This window comes from Rhinatrema bivittatum, chromosome 4 (genome assembly GCF_901001135.1).
Source record: "Rhinatrema bivittatum chromosome 4, aRhiBiv1.1, whole genome shotgun sequence".
In the NCBI taxonomy this organism is placed as follows: Eukaryota; Metazoa; Chordata; class Amphibia; order Gymnophiona; family Rhinatrematidae; genus Rhinatrema; species Rhinatrema bivittatum.
This window is the reverse complement of record NC_042618.1, coordinates 341,423,950-341,441,609: the sequence shown is the minus strand read 5'-3', so window position 1 is coordinate 341,441,609 and position 17,660 is coordinate 341,423,950. Positions and strand designations below refer to the sequence as shown.

The 17,660-nt window shown below is 44.2% G+C and overlaps 1 protein-coding gene across 2 annotated transcripts in view; it reads right to left on the bottom strand.

The window, feature by feature from the left end:
• The window catches only part of CASKIN2 (CASK interacting protein 2), a 126,961-nt gene that overhangs the window by 34,474 nt on the left and 74,827 nt on the right, over positions 1-17,660 (bottom strand). For both annotated transcript variants that reach the window (XM_029600522.1, XM_029600521.1), the window contains exons 13-18: positions 13,243-13,364; positions 12,291-12,372; positions 10,395-10,486; positions 9,597-9,707; positions 8,954-9,055; positions 3,317-3,455 (exon numbers count right to left, since the gene is read on the bottom strand). In XM_029600522.1, the coding sequence (XP_029456382.1) occupies positions 3,317-3,455; positions 8,954-9,055; positions 9,597-9,707; positions 10,395-10,486; positions 12,291-12,372; positions 13,243-13,364 (648 nt within the window). The remainder of the gene's footprint in view (positions 1-3,316; positions 3,456-8,953; positions 9,056-9,596; positions 9,708-10,394; positions 10,487-12,290; positions 12,373-13,242; positions 13,365-17,660) is intronic.

Sequence of the window (17,660 nt, the reverse complement as noted above, 5' to 3'; positions counted from 1 at the left end):
TGTTGGAAACAGGATGCTGGGCTTGATGGACCCTTGGTCTGACCCAGTATGGCATTTTCTTATGTTCTTATGTTCTTAATCACGAACTAAGAATTAAAGAAAAGAAATGGCACAAAGATTCCTCCACTACCTTGCTGGCCGCTTACAAATCTGCACTTCACACCTACAGAACTACTATCCTTACGTCATCACAAATGGAGCTGGACTGTTGAAAGGCACCATGCCAGCAGGCGCTGCACGGCGAAGGGGCGCGACAAAGGGGCACTCCCCTTTGTGCACCCCTTCGTGCAACCCTTAATGTTAACCTTTCCCATGTTTTTATCTCCCTTGTTAACAATTTCCATGTTTATTATTGTTCAATGTATGGACAAAGGAAACGCTTGATTTCCTGCATTTTTTGTTGGAATGTAAACCGATGTGATGTGTAAAATCAAACACCGGTATGTATGTATGTATAAATAAATAAATAAACAAATAAATAAATAAATAAAAGAGACTTCTACGCCCTCAAAATCCACAATTTTCAATATAATGCCAAAGCCCTCTTCTCGTATGTCTCAGATCTCACTAAAACTGCTCCACCCCCCATTTCTGATAATGATGCCAACAGCAAATGTGTCGAACTTGCCGGCTTTTTCCATGACAAAATCTCCAAGCTTATGTTACGATTTGCACTTTCCACCCCTCACTTCAATGCCACCCCTAAAACTCCTAGCACTACTCTTGACTCCTTTGAAACCACTTCCACCTCTGAAATAGAATCTCTCCTAAAGAAAATAAAACCCATCCGACACCATCCCTTCAAAATTACTACTGACCATCCCAAACATAATAGCTAAACCCCTAGCGGAAATTATCAACTGCTCCCTCTCCCTCGGACATGTTCCTGCTTCACTGAAACAAGCCATCCTCAACCCATACTGAAGAAACCTAACCTGGACCCCTCAGATCCTGCAAACTTTCGGCCAATCTCAAACCTCCCATTTTTAGCAAAACTCATGGAAAGGGTAGTCAACCTCCAACTCTCTGATCATCTAGAAAAATATAATATTCTATTCCCGACCCAATTTGGCTTCCGTAAATTCTTCAACACTGAAATCCTCCTAATATTCCTCACAGATACTCTCCTCAAAGGATTAGATAAGGGCCAATCTTACATTCTTGCAATGCTAGATATCTCATCCGCATTTGACACCATCAGTCACAACATTCTACTAAATCGTCTCACTGAAATTGGCATCACAGGCACCGCCCTTCGCTGGTTTGAATCCTACCTCAATAATAGATACTAAAAGGTCAGAATAGGTAATAATGAATCTAGCCCCATTAACTTAACTCGTGGTGTTCCCCAAGACTCATCCCTCTCCCCGACCCTTTTCAATATTTACCTCCTGCCCCTTTTTCAACTCCTTGCCGACCTAGGTCTTACCCACTTTATCTATGCGGACGACGTCCAAATCCTTATTCCCATTACAGAATCCATCCCCAAGTCTCTCAAGACCTGGGACAACTGCCTCACATCGATTAACCACCTCCTCACAAACCTCAATCTCGCCCCTTAACACATAAAAAACGGAGCTCCTTATCTCACCTGACCATTACAACCCTACCCCTTCAGACCTTTCCGTTACTATCTCCCAACATGTGAGAGACCTAGGCGTCATTTTAGATAGCCAACTGAACCTAAAAAAATTTGTCAACACCGCTATGAAGGATTGCTGTTACAAACTTCATATTCTAAAAAAAACTAAGACACTTCCTCCATTTCAATGACTTTCGTACGGTCCTTCAAGCCTCATTATTCTCTAAAATCGACTACTGCAACACCCTACTCCTAGGCCTCCCCACAATGACCATCAAACCTCTCCAAATGCTACAAAATGCTGCGGCCAGAATCCTCACTAATACCCATAGAAAAGATCATATTACGCCTATCCTTAAAGACCTCCACTGGCTCCCAATCCACTTCAGAATTCTCCATAAGAGTCTCACAATCATACACAAGACACTTCACAACTAGAATTTTCACTGGCTAAATGACTCCCTACACTACCATACCTTGAATAGACCCACCAGATCTGCTTACAAAGGATCCCTTTACACTCCCTCTCCCAAACTTACCCATCACATTTCTATGAAAGAACGTGCATTATCCATAGCTGGACCTTCAATATGGAACTCTATGCCCCCCGACCTTCGCCAAGAACACTGCACCCAGACTTTTAAGAAAAAACTAAAAACTTGGCTATTCAAACACGCCTTTACATAATTCCCTCCCTCCCCCCCATTGTACAGATCCCTTCTTTCCACCCAATTGTACTCTCCTCAGTACTATTTTCCTCCCCTCAGTCAACTCTTTCACCGTTCATCCTCCCCCGCTCCCCCCTCCTTTCCTCAGCCCCTTCCCCTTGCCCTTATGGCTTTTAACCACCAAGTTTATTTATGCCTTAAGTTTATCTTTAAACTGTTTAGTCTTCTTGACTTCGCTTTACTTTCTCCCTTATACAACCAAGGTTCCTTTAACTCCCTGTTCCATGTAACTTTTCTTTTCTTTTCCAAAGTTATTTTATACCTGTTCTATGTAAACCGATGTGATGTGCATATGAATGTCGATATAGAAAAGTTTTAAATAAATAAATAAAATGGTCAGTGTTCTTCCTTATAAAGCACTTGGGGATAGATGTAAAGATTTAAACATGTATATATCCTAGAGGACAGGTATGATAGAAAACTTTAAATATCTCCATGGTATCAATGTACAGGGAGGCAAGCCTCTTCCAAAAGAAAGGATACTGTGGAAAAAGGGATCACGGGATGAGGCTGAAAAGGGGAGTGGGGTGGTAATTTATTTATTTAGAAACTTTTCTATACTGACATTCATGACAGGTCATATCACATCGGTTTACATTAAAACTTAGAGAACTGGAAAAATTACAATAAAACAAGGGGTGAAAAAAACTTGAAGAGGGGAAGGGTAAAGGCTGGTGGACTCAGAAGTAATCTTAAGGCCATATTTCTTTACAGAAATGCATGAAACAGCCTCCCCTCAGAGGTGATGGAGAAGAGAACAATATCTGAATTCAAGAAAACATGAGAAAAGCACAGGAGATCGCTGAGGGCATGGTAGAGGTTGTAGGGATGAGTAGTAGTTTTAGATAGGCATAAAAGATAGGCCCTATGATCTTTTTATGCCATCACATTTCTATATTTCATAAAGGTCCCTAGGTAAGTGCAGAAATTAGTTAACTATATCACAATTTGTTCTACTCACATTTGCTACACTTCAGCCAGTGATATCTCAATTATCCTTACTCACCCAACTGGTTGATGCCAATTTCCTGCAGGTCTTCCCAGGTGAGATCTGTCACAATGGTAATGGAATCATAGCCATTCTCCACAAGCTTTTTATGATACTGGGGAAGGCCAATGGCACTCAGCCACTCCATTAGGTCATCCTAAATATAACAGATGGGGAACTCGTTAACACGTAGAAATGTGATGTAAGGGAGCATTGAAAGGGTTTTCTGTGGAGACAGACCAGCTGGTAGTAGTGAAGAAGCAAAAAGATAACAGCAGCATAAAAAGAACTGATCAGACTTGTAGATATATCCAAGGCTGTTGAAATGCTAAAATGTATGCTAAAGGTTAACCAGTATGTTAAAAGTTAGCATTAAGTTTTGTTTCTGCCTTTTGGGCTCAACTTACAAGAATGCAGTCTTATTAGCATACATGAAATAAAATTATAATGCCAACCAGTTGAAAAATGTTATGCAAATAAAAACTAACTCACTGGTGTGTAAGTTTAAGGGTGGAGACATATTTAAGTCTCAGAAGAGCAAAGCTGGTGTTCACTCTACATTGCTTGGTAAACACTGCTCCTTATTAGATATCTTATAATAAAAATGTTTCTCTTACTGGCTGTTTATATTCAGTGTTTATTAGCACCCCCTATCGTGAAGAGAAGGGGGTGAAAAGACATGTTAAGAATGTATTGGAAGCCAATAGTGACGGGTGGGAGGGAGAAAAAAAGGGGGGGGGGAAGATTAAAAAAAAAAAATGGATAAACTGCGTAGCTTGCTGGGCAGACTGGATGGGCCGTTTGGTCTTCTTCTGCCGTCATTTCTATGTTTCTAAGAATATTCCAGCAAATGAAATGCTGAAATAGGCTTTAAAGCCTAGTGGTCAGATCTGCGAGCTACAATCCAGGGTTCAAATCCCAATGCTGCTCCTTGTGACCTTGAGACAGTCACTATATTCTCTGATACCTCAGGTACAAACTTAGCTCTTGATTCACTAAAGCTTTCCTCATATTCTGTCTCTACGGGAAAAGACCTCGATGAAAACCTCTTACATTGAAGCCCTCTGGTGATAGGGAAATACCTACAGTACCTGAATGTAATCTGCTTTGAAGTGCCAAAAAGCAAAATATATACTATAAAATAAATGCCCTCCTAGTTTTCTTCTTCTCTCCTAGGGCACCTTACCTGCTCATACCACAGATAGATAGCACGAGTCAAACCACTGGCTCGATGGCCTCTTGCTCATTATATACATCTTGTAAATGGACTTATGACCCCTGCTTTTATTAATATTAGAGATTTCCTACTGTGCAAGAATGAGAAAATGCTTAGGACAAAAGCAAGAAAGGTGGCAACATATAAAACAGGAATATGATGTCAACAAAGGGAAAATAATATTTGTTAAAAAAAAAAAAAGGTAGATATGATATCCTTCTAAGACTGGTGAATCTTAAGATTCAAGCTTTTGGACTGGCCTTGCAGCTCACCTGTGCAAAAGCCCTTTGTTTTTTGTTAATTTTTTTTTTTTGGACATAGCAGTTTCCTCCTGTGCCTTTGTGCTCATTTGGAACCAGGGTGGGATTTGGCACAATGGATACCGCCACCCTCTCTGCAGTAAGGAACACCTTGCCAATGCAGGTATCAAATTGCAGCCCCAGATACTCCAACAACAGACAATACCAAGTGACTTTTGGCTAGGTTAACTACCCATCTGACACTTGCTGAACTGACCCACGACACTCCACCTCCGACTTGGCATGCATGAGCTAGTCGTCCAAGAAAGGGTGATCTAGAATCCCTTCCCTTCTCAGTGCCATGGCCACCAACTTCGTGAATGTCCATGGCACCTTTGCTAACCCAAACAGAAGGGCTTGAAACTGAAAATGTTGACCTAGCAGCATGAACCACAGAAACCACTCATGCTCTGAACATATGGGGATATGCAGATAGACTTCCGTTAGATCCAAGATGCCAGAAACTCCTCTTTGCGGACAGCTGCTATCACTGTCCGCAACATCTCCATATGAAAATATAAAACCTGCAGTTTTGCACTGACCTTCTGAAGATCCAGAATGGAGCAAAAGGTGCCCTCTTTCTTGGGAACCACGAAGTAAATCAAGTACCTCCCTTGACTCTATTTCTTCAACGGTACAGGAACAATGGCTTCTAGGTATCTCAGATGCTGCAACATATCTCGAACCGCTTCTTGTTTTTTGCGGCTCACGCAATGGGACACTAAGAACGCTTCTCTGATCGGTCGAGAAAATTCTAAAGCATAGCTGTCTCTTATCACCTCAACTCTAGGACCCATTCATCCGATGTGATCTTGAGCCACTCCTCATAAAAGAGGGACAGACTTTCCTTGATAGCTTCTAAGGAAGAGTGAACCAGCCTGACCTCAATGCGAGGACTTTCCTCCTCCAGCCCCCTGACGGGAATTAGTTCGGGAGGGTTTACTGGTGCCACGCAAGGACTGCTGCCTTACTAGGCCCTGCTTCTGCAGCAAAATCACAGTACCCTTTCTGGAGCGAAATCTCCTCATGTCCCGGGAACGGGAAGGAAAAGTCTTCGCCATTCTTATCCTCTGGTAGCTTATCCCCCTTCGACTCCCCAAGATGCTTCATCAGCTGCTCCAAATCTTCCCTGAACAACAGTTACCCTTTAAAAGGAAGATTGTAGGGCCCCCGTTATTTCATACACAAAGCATGCTTGGTGGGAAAGAAGGTCATTTTATTGTACTGGCGGGATCCGAGCCCCCCATCATTTTGGACTTGGCGCAATCATTTGCATCATTTGTTGAGAATGGAGGAATTGGGCTCCCGGGTGGATCCTCGCTCCCGCCGGCGATTTTTGCTGATTTGGGACCCATATTTGCAATCACTGTCTCCCCAGTCACGAAGCTTGGTTATCAACGATTGCTGAGGTTGTAGTGGACTCCACCTCTTGAAGATTCAACGTGGTCTCTGGACATACCACAGGAATCTGCGTGCATGGACTCTGCTTGTGGACATTTCACCTGCATTGGGGGGAGGGTGGGAGGGGTTTGGGGGGAGGGAGGGATGGAAGGGATGCTGTTGGTTGATCATTGTAGAGCAGTTGTTATTGCATGGTCTGTGGAGGATAGTGTACCACCTCTTCAGACCAATTCTTTGGTTTTGTATAATAATAATAAAAACCGTTTGATACTAAAAGGAAGATTGCACAGTTGAGACTTGGACCACACATCCGCAGACCAATTACGTAACCATAGAAGCCTCCATGCTGCAACCGTTAAGACCAGGTTCCTGGCAGATGTCCACACCAAATCATACCACGTGTCCACCACATAGACCACCCCGGCTTCCAACCGGGCCGCCTGCTTGGAATTGGTTGACAGGACAGGCTCCTTTCCCTGTGCTTTTTGTACCAAGCACAAACAGGCCCTTTGCATAAGGCTAGCACAGATTGCTGCCCACAGGCTCTGAGCTGAGAACTCAAACATTCTTTTTAACTGAATCTCAAGTTTTTGGTCCTGGGCATCTCTCAATGCAGCCGACCCAGCGACAGGAATGGTCATCGCTGACATCGCAGCATCCACCTTAGGTAATATCAAAAGCTCCAAGGTCTCTTCAATCAAGGGATAAAACTTCACCATTGCCCTGCCTATCTTGAGGCCCACCTCAGGAGTATCCCATTCCCTGCTCACCAGCTTTTTCACCTTTTTAAGCAAAGGAAAGGCTTTTGGAGTTTCCCGCAGCCCATCCAGGACTGGGTCTACTCCTTCATTATCCAACTCCTCCTGAGTGACTTGAGTCCTCTTATTCCCCAGGTTTTGCAAGAGCTGGGGATTAAACTCCTCCTTCTGGAATAAGCGGACAACCCTAATGTCATCTCCCTCCATGACCAGAACCTCTTCCGGCTCAGACACATCCTTGTTCAGATCCAGATCAGCATTCACTGGGTCATCCCTGGGATCATCACCAGGATGTTCCCCAAGATACTCCTGAGGCTCATCTGAACCATTTGAATCATTATTCTTGGAATGGTGGCCAAGCCCCAGCCAGCAGAGAAGACCCCCTGACCTTACGTATAGAGCCACCTAAGCACTCTTCAAGGGGTGCTGAGACTCCTGGACCAAAGGCCACTTTCGTCCTGCTTCCTTCTTAGCCAAGTAGGCCTAAGAACATAAGAACATGCCATACTGGGTCAGACCAAGGGTCCATCAAGCCCAGCATCCTGTTTCCAACAGTGGCCAATCCAGGCCATAAGAACCTGGCAAGTATCCAAAAGCTAAGTCTATTCCATGCTACCATTGCTAATGGCAGTGGCTATTCTAAGTGGCCTTGTGGAGGAGCAGCACAAAATCCATGAAGAAGTTCTCAAAGTCATCTGACCTTTCCTCCACCACATCCTCAGACTCTCCCCCACCCTCCTGATCCTCCTCAGAGGTTTGGAAAATTGAAAGACAGCGAGGGAGAGAAATCTTTGAACACCCTTCCTGCTGCCTGCTTTCTGTCATGCAGATCTAAAATGGCCGCCGCTGCCTTAACCACCCCCCCCAGGAGCTTCAAGGATCGGCCCTGCCAACCGGATGATTTTTCTGGTGCCAGCGGCCCCTGCAGGCACAATTGGAGCACACTGCAACAGAACTGAGACGTGTGCATCTCTTGCTGCAGGCCTTGTAGACTCTCCCACGCTCTTTTGCTAGCACCATGATTAGTCCCGCATGTGCACGCCAACTTCTGCTCACTCCACCGAACGAAAAGCCCCGCTGCCAGCACAAGTCATGCCCTCGGACCTGCCTTGGACCCCCGAAGCACTCGAGAAGACACTGGCGATTCTTCTCACCCTGCTCAATGCTTCTCCTAGGTTTTTTTTGGTTTTTGGGGGTTTTTTTTTAAGAACAGTACTCTCAAAGAAAGAACAGGAAAAGAAAATACTTCCCTGCTGCTGGCCATTGAACGTGGTGATTAGGATGAGAGAGGGGACAGAGGGAATCAGGACCCCTGGCTTTCAGCTCCTCCAGATGTTACGGGACAAACCAAAACAAGGATCACCAACCCCCCCGGTTGCCCAGATCTACCTGAGGGATGGCCCACGAAGGAACCTAGCACCTCAGGGAGCATATCCTCTACAAATTTCTCTTTACTCTTTTTTTTTTTTTTTTACTGTATCTTCCAGACTACAGGTTTGCATTTCTACCATTTGCTGGAGACAGAGAAATACTGAGGGACTGCATGTGGCACTCTCGGTTATGTAGCAGTGCCTCAAATGCTGTTTGTTCTCTGCCTCTGTCTGCTGGTAGGGATGCAAAACCCCCTTGTCTGGACTGATCTTGGGTATGAACAGGAAGGAGATCAGTACCTTAAAGTAGCTGATGGTTTGATAACTATTTTGTTTTTCTCCTTTTCAAAAAAAAATAAAAATAAAAAAAAGGAGAGAGAGCATGCCTGCTCGCCTCATGTTCCATCACCCAGTCAATTTATAAAGGAAGGAAAAGGGACTAACCATACTGGTTTTACAGAATCAATCAATGCAACATTTCACAGTAAACCCAGTACTAACATTTGCACATTACCAAGACAGGAAGTGGATTCACCTCAAACCCAACATCCCCCCTCCCCCCCTCCGGTGGCCTTTCCTATCCCATTGATGTCAGCTTGGAAAATACTCACTGGGGTGTAGTTTGGGAGCCATTCAGCGATGCTCAGCTTGCTGATCTCAGTGGAGATTTTCTTTCTGTGGCCTGGTTTTGTTACACCCACAGCAGTCAGATCCTAAAGAAAAACACAGTAGGGGAGTGGAGGGTGCTTTCTTTGGTTAATGCCTACTCTACAGAAGCTCATCAGAGAGACCCTCATCCTTCTACTCCAAAGGGTGATACAGCTGCCCCAAATGTCACCACTTATCAGGGTCACAAGCCCCTCCCCCCTCATCTATCCCCCCTCCTCCTTTTGGCTACTGAACGTAATTAGAAGTACCTGGAGAAAAGTGACACCAGTGGAAGATGAATCGAGTAAATTTTAAAGCATTAACAAATACCCTCCTTTCTATGCACCCCCTACCTAGGTCTAAGAAAGTAACCAGCTACTCTGATGACATGAAGCAGATTGTGCACTAAGTTACATCTTGCATTGGTATTTCCTGGATCTCCCAAGGGATCAGCAGCGCCAAAACTCCCTAAATCTGATGCCAAAGCCTCCATTTTCATTCCTGCATTTTTCCTGGTGGGAAGTAATATTATGACGGATCTCTCCCTGCTGCCGGTGCCATTCTACCCCTCTTACAGGTACAATCACGTAATCAAGAGGCACTTACCTCTGGGGTCATGCGACTGATGGTGGGAACATCATAGCCTGCATTGACAAAGTTAGCAGTATACATCTGCAGCTGGAACTCACTCAGCCAGCTGTAAATAGCCTTAGCATCCTGGAAACAGAAGGACAATGACAAGACGTAAGGTGGGTAGAGCAGGAGAGAACCGAAGGGGGTCTAGAATGTGAAAGAAAGAGAAAGGAAGCTTCTAGGAGATTCTAGCAATGATTCCTGTTCTCCCTGAATCATTGCTACACGCCGATTTTATCCTTCTCACTGCCAATTTTGACTTTATTGGTCTCTGAACTACCATTTATTATTAGACTTTCCATTAACTAGGGAATATGATCACCATTGGTTTATTGTATTTGTTTTTATTTTGATAAATATCATGTCCACTTTATTTCAATTTGTCTGTAAAGCCTGCTGCTGAATTATTGTTTATTGTAAACCGAGGTGATGTTTTTAACGTGCCGCGGTATATATAAAAAAAAAAATCACTAAATAAATAAATAAATAAATAAATAAATAAATAATTTTCTGTGTTATTTCTCCTGCCACAATTCTACCCATCCTATCTGCAGGCTAATTAACAAACCCGGCGTGTGCTTTGTTTTCATAGGTTACCATCTTCCTCAAGTGTTAATATACTGAGCTCTGCCATTGTTTCAAATACTAATGATTCTAGTGTGCAACACAGCCTGCGTTAGTATTTCTGACACAGAAAGAGAAGGGGACACTGAAAGAAGCATCGATAGGGTATGCATTGCCATAATCTAGCAGATCATCTGGTCTGGGTACCTTTCCCTCCAGGAGCTGCTCTGGGCAGTTTTGTTGTTGAGAGATCGTCTCACCAAGCTTGCAGCTAAATGGAGTTTGATGACAGAGAGTTCCTGGAGCAAGAAAGGAGGGGGGAAAAAATTGATTAGTAGCAATTGTACCCAGGGATATGGGCGACACGCTTTGCTCCCCATCCCACTGGAACCTGGGGCTGCATCCTGCTCAAAAACCAGAGAGAAACACTGGTGGTAAATTGTGTGTGTGGGGGGGAAAGGGGGACCTAGAGTTTGTATTATGGATGGGATAATTATTATTGGCATAGGTTTATTGTATGGAATTGTTTTGTAATTTGTACTCAATTTTGAATGATGTATTCTGTTTTATGAATTGTATTTTTATCCTTTGTAAACTGCTTTGGGCAATCCTTTGGGATTGATAAGGCACAATAAATAATGCAGTCGAAATGTAAAAGAATATCCTGCATGCTCATCTATTTATTTTATTTATTTATTTGGATTTTTTATATTCCACTTTTTCGCACTTTTTTTTTTAAGCACTTCAAAGCGGATAATAGAGCAAACAAAGTGGATACTAGAGCAAACAAAACCTAACTTGGTTAAGGAGCAACATCTTACAAGTGGCCAAGTTTGTAGGGCCGACTGCTGGAATATAGTGTAGCCGTAGCACTGTGGGCAGGAATAATAAGGGAGATGAGATGGGCAAACCAGTCTTTCTACTGACATGTACTATGTTACTATTTCATATCTAAGACACTTCTTATTGCAGTCACCCCTCTTCGTCCAATTTTGTTTAAAAGTATATAACTTTTCTTTCCTAATTAAAACAGGGTGGCTAATAGTGTAATCAACAACAGAGAGAGAGTTACCAACAACCACAAACATACAAGAAAATATATAAAATTCAGCTAGCTTGGAACATCACTAAATGATGGTAACCACTTTCAATATGTAGAACCTGAATGCTAATCAAAGTAGACAACAGGATAAAAACATCATGAAAATTCAACAGTCTTATTACCACAATATCTAAATTCAAGAACTCAAGAAATTTCAACTTTCTGTATAAAACACAAAAATTCCCAGTTATGAACCAGCAAGTTGGACATCCTGAGAGCTGCGAGGGGATGATCCAGTTTTACCACTCTGTCTATGGGAACTTAGCCACTATTACCTGATTAGGACTATAGGAGGACCTTTTCTTAAGGCCCTCGCGTGATCACGTATTGTAATCATATTAGCATCAATGTGCACTGCATGCACAGCAACAATACCGAACACTGTGGTCCCTTCAAACAAGGACCAGAAACTAGGCACATCAGCTTCTGGAACTCCATAACCTGGAAATGTAAAGCAGCCCAGGCAGCATGGGGTGGCATTAGCTAGCACACAGAAGACATACCCTAGTTGCATGACTCTATCCAGCAGGCACTATATAGCCTTCTGGGAGCACTGTAACCTATATATTTTTTTGTGCACTCATGGCTCATGCTATATTTATCCTATTGCAGACACAAAGGGAGAGTATTTTGTACAATATTGCTGAGTCAGAGAGGAGGTGGAACTATAATGGAAAATGTAGTTATAATCTAAAACAAGGAGAGGCAACTCCGGTCCTCACTTGCCACAAACTGGTCTGGTTTCCAAAGAAATCTCAAATGAATATTCATAGGTTTGCATGCACTGCCTCCAATGTATGCAAATCTCTCTCATGCATATTCATTGTGGACATCCTGATCTGTTTGTGGCATTCGAGGACCGGAGTTGCCTACCCTTGATGTGAAAAAATAATACAGTAAATCAGCAGAACGTTAGGGACTGAAAGACTATCTTTCCAAAATATATTCAAAACTTCCCTTTTCCTAGCTCTCCTTTTTTACCCTGGCATAGCTTTACCTACCTGTTACAGGGTCCATCTGTTGAGTGCAAGAATTGGGTCCCAAGCTGTGCAGTTGCAGGTCCTCACCACCAGGGGGCAGCAGCTGCATTGAAAAGCAACAGGCTATAAGTATTCTGCACTATTACCCAATCCACGCTTATCCTTTCAGAGCACTCTCCAGATAAAGACTGCAGCACCAGGATTTAAAAAAGTAATAATAATCAGCAGAAGGTAAAGAACCCTCACAGAGAATGCAAACTGGTTGCATATGAATATCTCCAACTTTTTGAAGCACCATAGAAATGAATCTGCAACACATGTCAAGCATGAATGACCTTTTTGATGGATTCTGTTGAATGATGCTACAGATGCAACCAGTAGATTTATGAAAAAGTACTCTATCCATTCTACATGCAGATAGAAAGGAAAACCTCTTACTACTACTCCTTATCATTACTACAAGTGATACTAGATGCTCGCATCTCATTTTCCTCCTAGTTAGTTGTAGGCTCTTTAGGACAGGAAGGTCCCTTACCTATTGTACAGTTCCTTGGATATACATGTCCATGTTTCTTTTGTACAGTGCTGTGTACATTGACAGCACTATGGAAAACAAAATAGTAACAGGATCTGATTTAAGAGAATAGGGTCTTATAGGGCTACACAGCACTTTGAGAGATAAAGAACTGAGAAATAATCATATTTTTAACTGCCAAAACAGAAAATGTCCTGCTGGAATAAACATCTGTCAGTCTTAGGTCTTTTTTCTTTTCTTTAGTAAATAGATGTTTAAAATATCCATAATATGCCAATCCCATGATTTGAACAAAAAAAAGGCTACAGATGGATATTCAGCAAAGTAACCTAGTAGTTAATGGCTCTGTCCTGGTATTCTTGTTCCAGTTTTCCCCTTCTGCTTTAACTCTCCAGCAGAAGAGCAGCCAAGAATGTGCTTTCTCCAGGTTTTGAGTACCTTGGCATTCTCAATGAGGATCGTGGTGGTCTGTCCATTCATGCCCTCTGTGCTCTGCCCACTGCCAGCGCTCCGAGTGCTGCCCACACTCCCATCGCTGCCCACGCTGTTCCTGTCCCCTGCTATTGTAGGAGAAAAGAATAAAAAAAAAAAGTCCCAATTATACTGAAGCTCATAGCTAGAATTAGGTTTGCTGAAGGAAAGGTGCGGACAACACTAAAGATGGTGAAAGAGGCTTCATTCTCTACAATCACACAAACCATCCATCTCCCCTTTCCTGGAGAGATTACCACTTCCTGGAGGAAAAAAAATAGATTTCAGTCTCCACTGTGCTGGTTTTCTCTGTCTCGACACCCTTTCCAATTTAATTTAATTTATTACGATTTATTAACTGCCATTTTGAAAAAAACTCACCCAAGACAGTGTACAACAAAATTGAATAAAAGGAAGGAGAGAACAATCATGACAGATCTTACTAACATATCGCACTGGCAAATAGTGCACTTAGCACACACACAACCAGAGATAAAATTGGCACGAACATATAGAAACATAGAAACATAGAAATGATGGCAGAAAAAGACCAATAGGCCCATCCCATCTGCCCAGCAAGCTCCATCACTTATTTTCCCATACTTATCTGTTTCACCGACCACCAAGTTCAGGGCCCTTGTTGGTAACTGTTTGATTCAAATTTCCTGCCACCCCCTGCCATTGATGCAGGGAGTAATGTTGGAGTTGCATCAAAGGTGAACATAAGGCTTAATGGTTACGGATAGTAACCGCCGCATCAAGCAAGTTGCCCCGATGCTTGTTTACCCAGACTGCACAGATCAATGCCTTGTTGGATGTTGTCTGAATGTAAATCCTCTTTTCCACATTTCTCCCTGCCGTTGAAGCAGAGAGCTGTATATGCATTCAAAGTGAAGTATCAGGCTTAATTGGTTTAGGGTAGTAACCGCCGCAATAAGCAAGCTTCCTCCATGCTTATTTGTTTACCCAGACTGTGCAGTTCAGTCTTTGTTGGTTGTTGTCTGAATGCAAATCCACTTTTCCACATTTCCCCCTGCCGTTGAAGCAGAGAGCAACGCTTTATATGCATTCAAAGTGATGATTCAGGCTTAATTGGTTTAGGGTAGTAACTGCCGCAATAAGTAAACTACCCCAACGCTTATTTGTTTACCCAGACTGTGCAGTTCAGTCCTTGTTGGTTGTTGTCTGAAAACACTGATCCTAACCGGAGCCATTCCCATACCAGGAGTCGAACCCAGGCAGCTTGGATGAAAGCCAGGAATCCTCACCACTAGAACATATGGGATAAGGGCAAAGCAACACAGAATGTCAGAAAAGAAAATTGGTTCTTACCTGCTAATTTTCATTCCTGTAGTACCACGGATCAGTCCAGACTGTGGGTTATGCCTCCCTTCCAGCAGACGGAGACAGAGAAAAACGTGAAGGGCACCCTCTCTTAACCTGATGTGCCACCTGCATCCCCTCAGTATAAAGATTATCCAAGCAATAAACACTACGAATTAACGAATCAAGCAAAGTTAACACAGTAGAACATATAACAGGAAAGCAACCTGTAATCTTCTTCTTCTTTAGCTGTCTGAAATAAAACTGGAATATGAGCGCGGACGCTTCAAAGAACCCATATCTTGTGCGGGGGTCTGGACTGATCCTTGGTACTCCAGGAACGAAAATTAGCAGGTAAGAACCAATTTTCTTTTTCCTGTACGTACCCGGATCAGTCCAGACTGTGGGATGTACCAAAGCTTGCCTATACAAGGTGGGACGCTGAGAGTCCCGCGCAAAGAACTCCACTGCCAAAATTAGAGACATCTGGAGCCTGAACGTCCAAGCGGTAGTGACGTGCAAATGTATGACGTGTTTTTCATGTAGCTGTCCTACAGATTTCTTGTGGCGAAACGAGCTGACATTCAGCCCAAGACGCCGCCTGTGAACGAATTGAATGGGCTTTCAAACCCTTGGGAATGGGTTGCCCTTTACAAATGTAAGTGGACGAAATAGACTCTTTCAAGCAGTGCGCAATCGGTTTAGAAGCTTTTTGACCCTTCTTGGGACCGCTCCACAAGACAAACAAATGATCGGAAAGTCTGAAAGAATTTGTGATCTCCAAGTAACGCAACAGAGACTGCCGGGCATCCAACCGACGAACTTCTCTAGCATGCGGGGCATTGGATGATAAAGTAGGAAAAGCGGGAATTCAACTGATTGGCTTAAATGAAAAGCGGAGACCACCTTTGGCAAAAAGGAAGGCACTGTACGAAGAGAGACTCCCGAATCAGAAATTCTCAAAAAAGATTCCCTCAAGAGAGAGCCTGCAGCTCCGAGATCCTGCGTGCTGAACAGATAGCCACCAAAAAGACCGTTTTCAACATGAGGTCCTTTAACATGGCCTGTTTTAAGGGCTCAAAAGGCAAATCACACAACACTCTAAGCACCAAATTAAGGGTCCAGGATGGACATACCGGACAGACGTGCGGATTCAAATGCCTCACCCCTTTGAGAAAATGCACCACATCCGGATGGGACGCTACCAAACTGCCGAGAAGAGAACCCAACGCCGCCACCTGCACGCGGAGGGAATTAAAGGAAGCCTTTAGAAAAGCCGCTTTGCAAAAACGCCAAACTCTGAGGCATGGAAGCTTGTCTGGGGAAGATGCCTAGATCTCTACACCAGGTTCGAAGACTCTCCAGACCCTAACATAGGACAGAGAGGTAGATGTTTTCCGGGCTTGTAGTAGGGTGGTAATTACTTCTTCCGAATAGCCTTTCTTCCTTAACCGTCTCCTCTCAAAAGCCAAGCCGCTAGACAAAAGCGATCTGCCTGGTCGAAAAATATAGGACCCTGACGTAGCAGATTTGGAAGACGGCCGAACCTCAGGGGCCCATCCACCGCCAAATTGACTAGATCCGCAAACCACGGGCGCCGTGGCCATTCCGGAGCGACTAATATCACGCTCCCTGGATGAACCTCTATCCTGCGGAGAACTTTGCCCACCAGAGGCCAAGGAAGAAACACATACAGGAGTACCATGGTCGGCCAAGAAAGCACTAGCGCATCGACTCCCTCTGCTCAGTGATCCCTTCTGCAGCTGAAAAAGCAAGGAGCTTTGGCATTGCCTTGCGTCGCCATCACCACTGGCGAGAAGTAAGACACATCGCTTTGTCGGAAAGTTCCCACTCCCCTGGATCTATGCACTGTCGACTCAGGAAATCCGCCTGGATGTTGTCTGTCCTGGCGATGTGAGACACTGCAAGAAGAGCAAGATGTTTTTCCATCCAAACCATGAGCTGCTCTGCTTCTTCGGCTACGGCTTGGCTCTTGGTGCCGCTTTGACGGTTGATGTAAGCTACAGTTGTCGCATTGTCGGACAGAACCCGAACTGCCTGATTGCGTAACACGGGAAGGAAGTGCTTCAGAGCTAACCGAACTGCCCTGGTCTCCAGGCGATTGATCAACTAGCTCGATTCCTCCGCAGACCATCAGCCTTGGACTGAGTGGGACTGACAGACCGCCCCTTAGTCGGAGAGACTGGCATCTGTGGTCACGACTGTCCAAGCCGGGACTTCAAGATCTGTGCTGCGCATCAGATTGTGCGGGCAAAGCCACCATCCAAGACTGGATCTTGCGGGATCGGTAAGCGGTAGAGGGAACTGGAATTCCTTCGACTTGGGGGTCCCAACGGAAAAGCAATGCTCGTTGTAACAATTTCATATGAGCAAAAGTCCAGGGAACCAACTCTAAGGTGGATGCCATGGTTCCAAGGACCTGTAGATAGTCCCAGGATTTGGGGAGTGGGAGTGACAAGCGTCGAATCTGTCCCGTCAATTTGGTTATCCAGTCTGGTGGAAGAAATACCTTGCCTACTTTGATATCGAACCGGGTTCCTAGGAAGTCCATCGACTGAGATGGGATAAGGTTGCTTTTGGATTGATTGACCACCCAACCAAGACACTCCAGGAGACCGACCACCTTCCTGATTGCTTCCATGCAGAGGTCCCTCGACTTCGCCCTGATGAACCAGTCGTCCAAGTAGGGATGAATGAGGAGACCTTGTCTTCGCAGAGCTGCTGCCAACACAACCATCACTTTGGTGAATGTGCGAGGAGCCATGGCCAGACCAAACGGTAGAGCGCAAAACTGGAAATGCCTGCCTAGGATCATGAAGCGAAGAACTTTGTGATGGTCTTCACGGATAGGTATATGTAAGTAGGCTTCCATCAGATCCAGGGATGCCAAGAACTCGCCTTTGCGCTCCGCTGCGATAACGGCACGTAGAGTTTCCATTCGGAAGTGCGGTATCTTGAGAGCCTTGTTTACCTTCTTCAGGTCTAGGGCGGAAGGAACCCTCCTTTTTTGGGACCACAAAATAGATGGAGTACCGACCTGT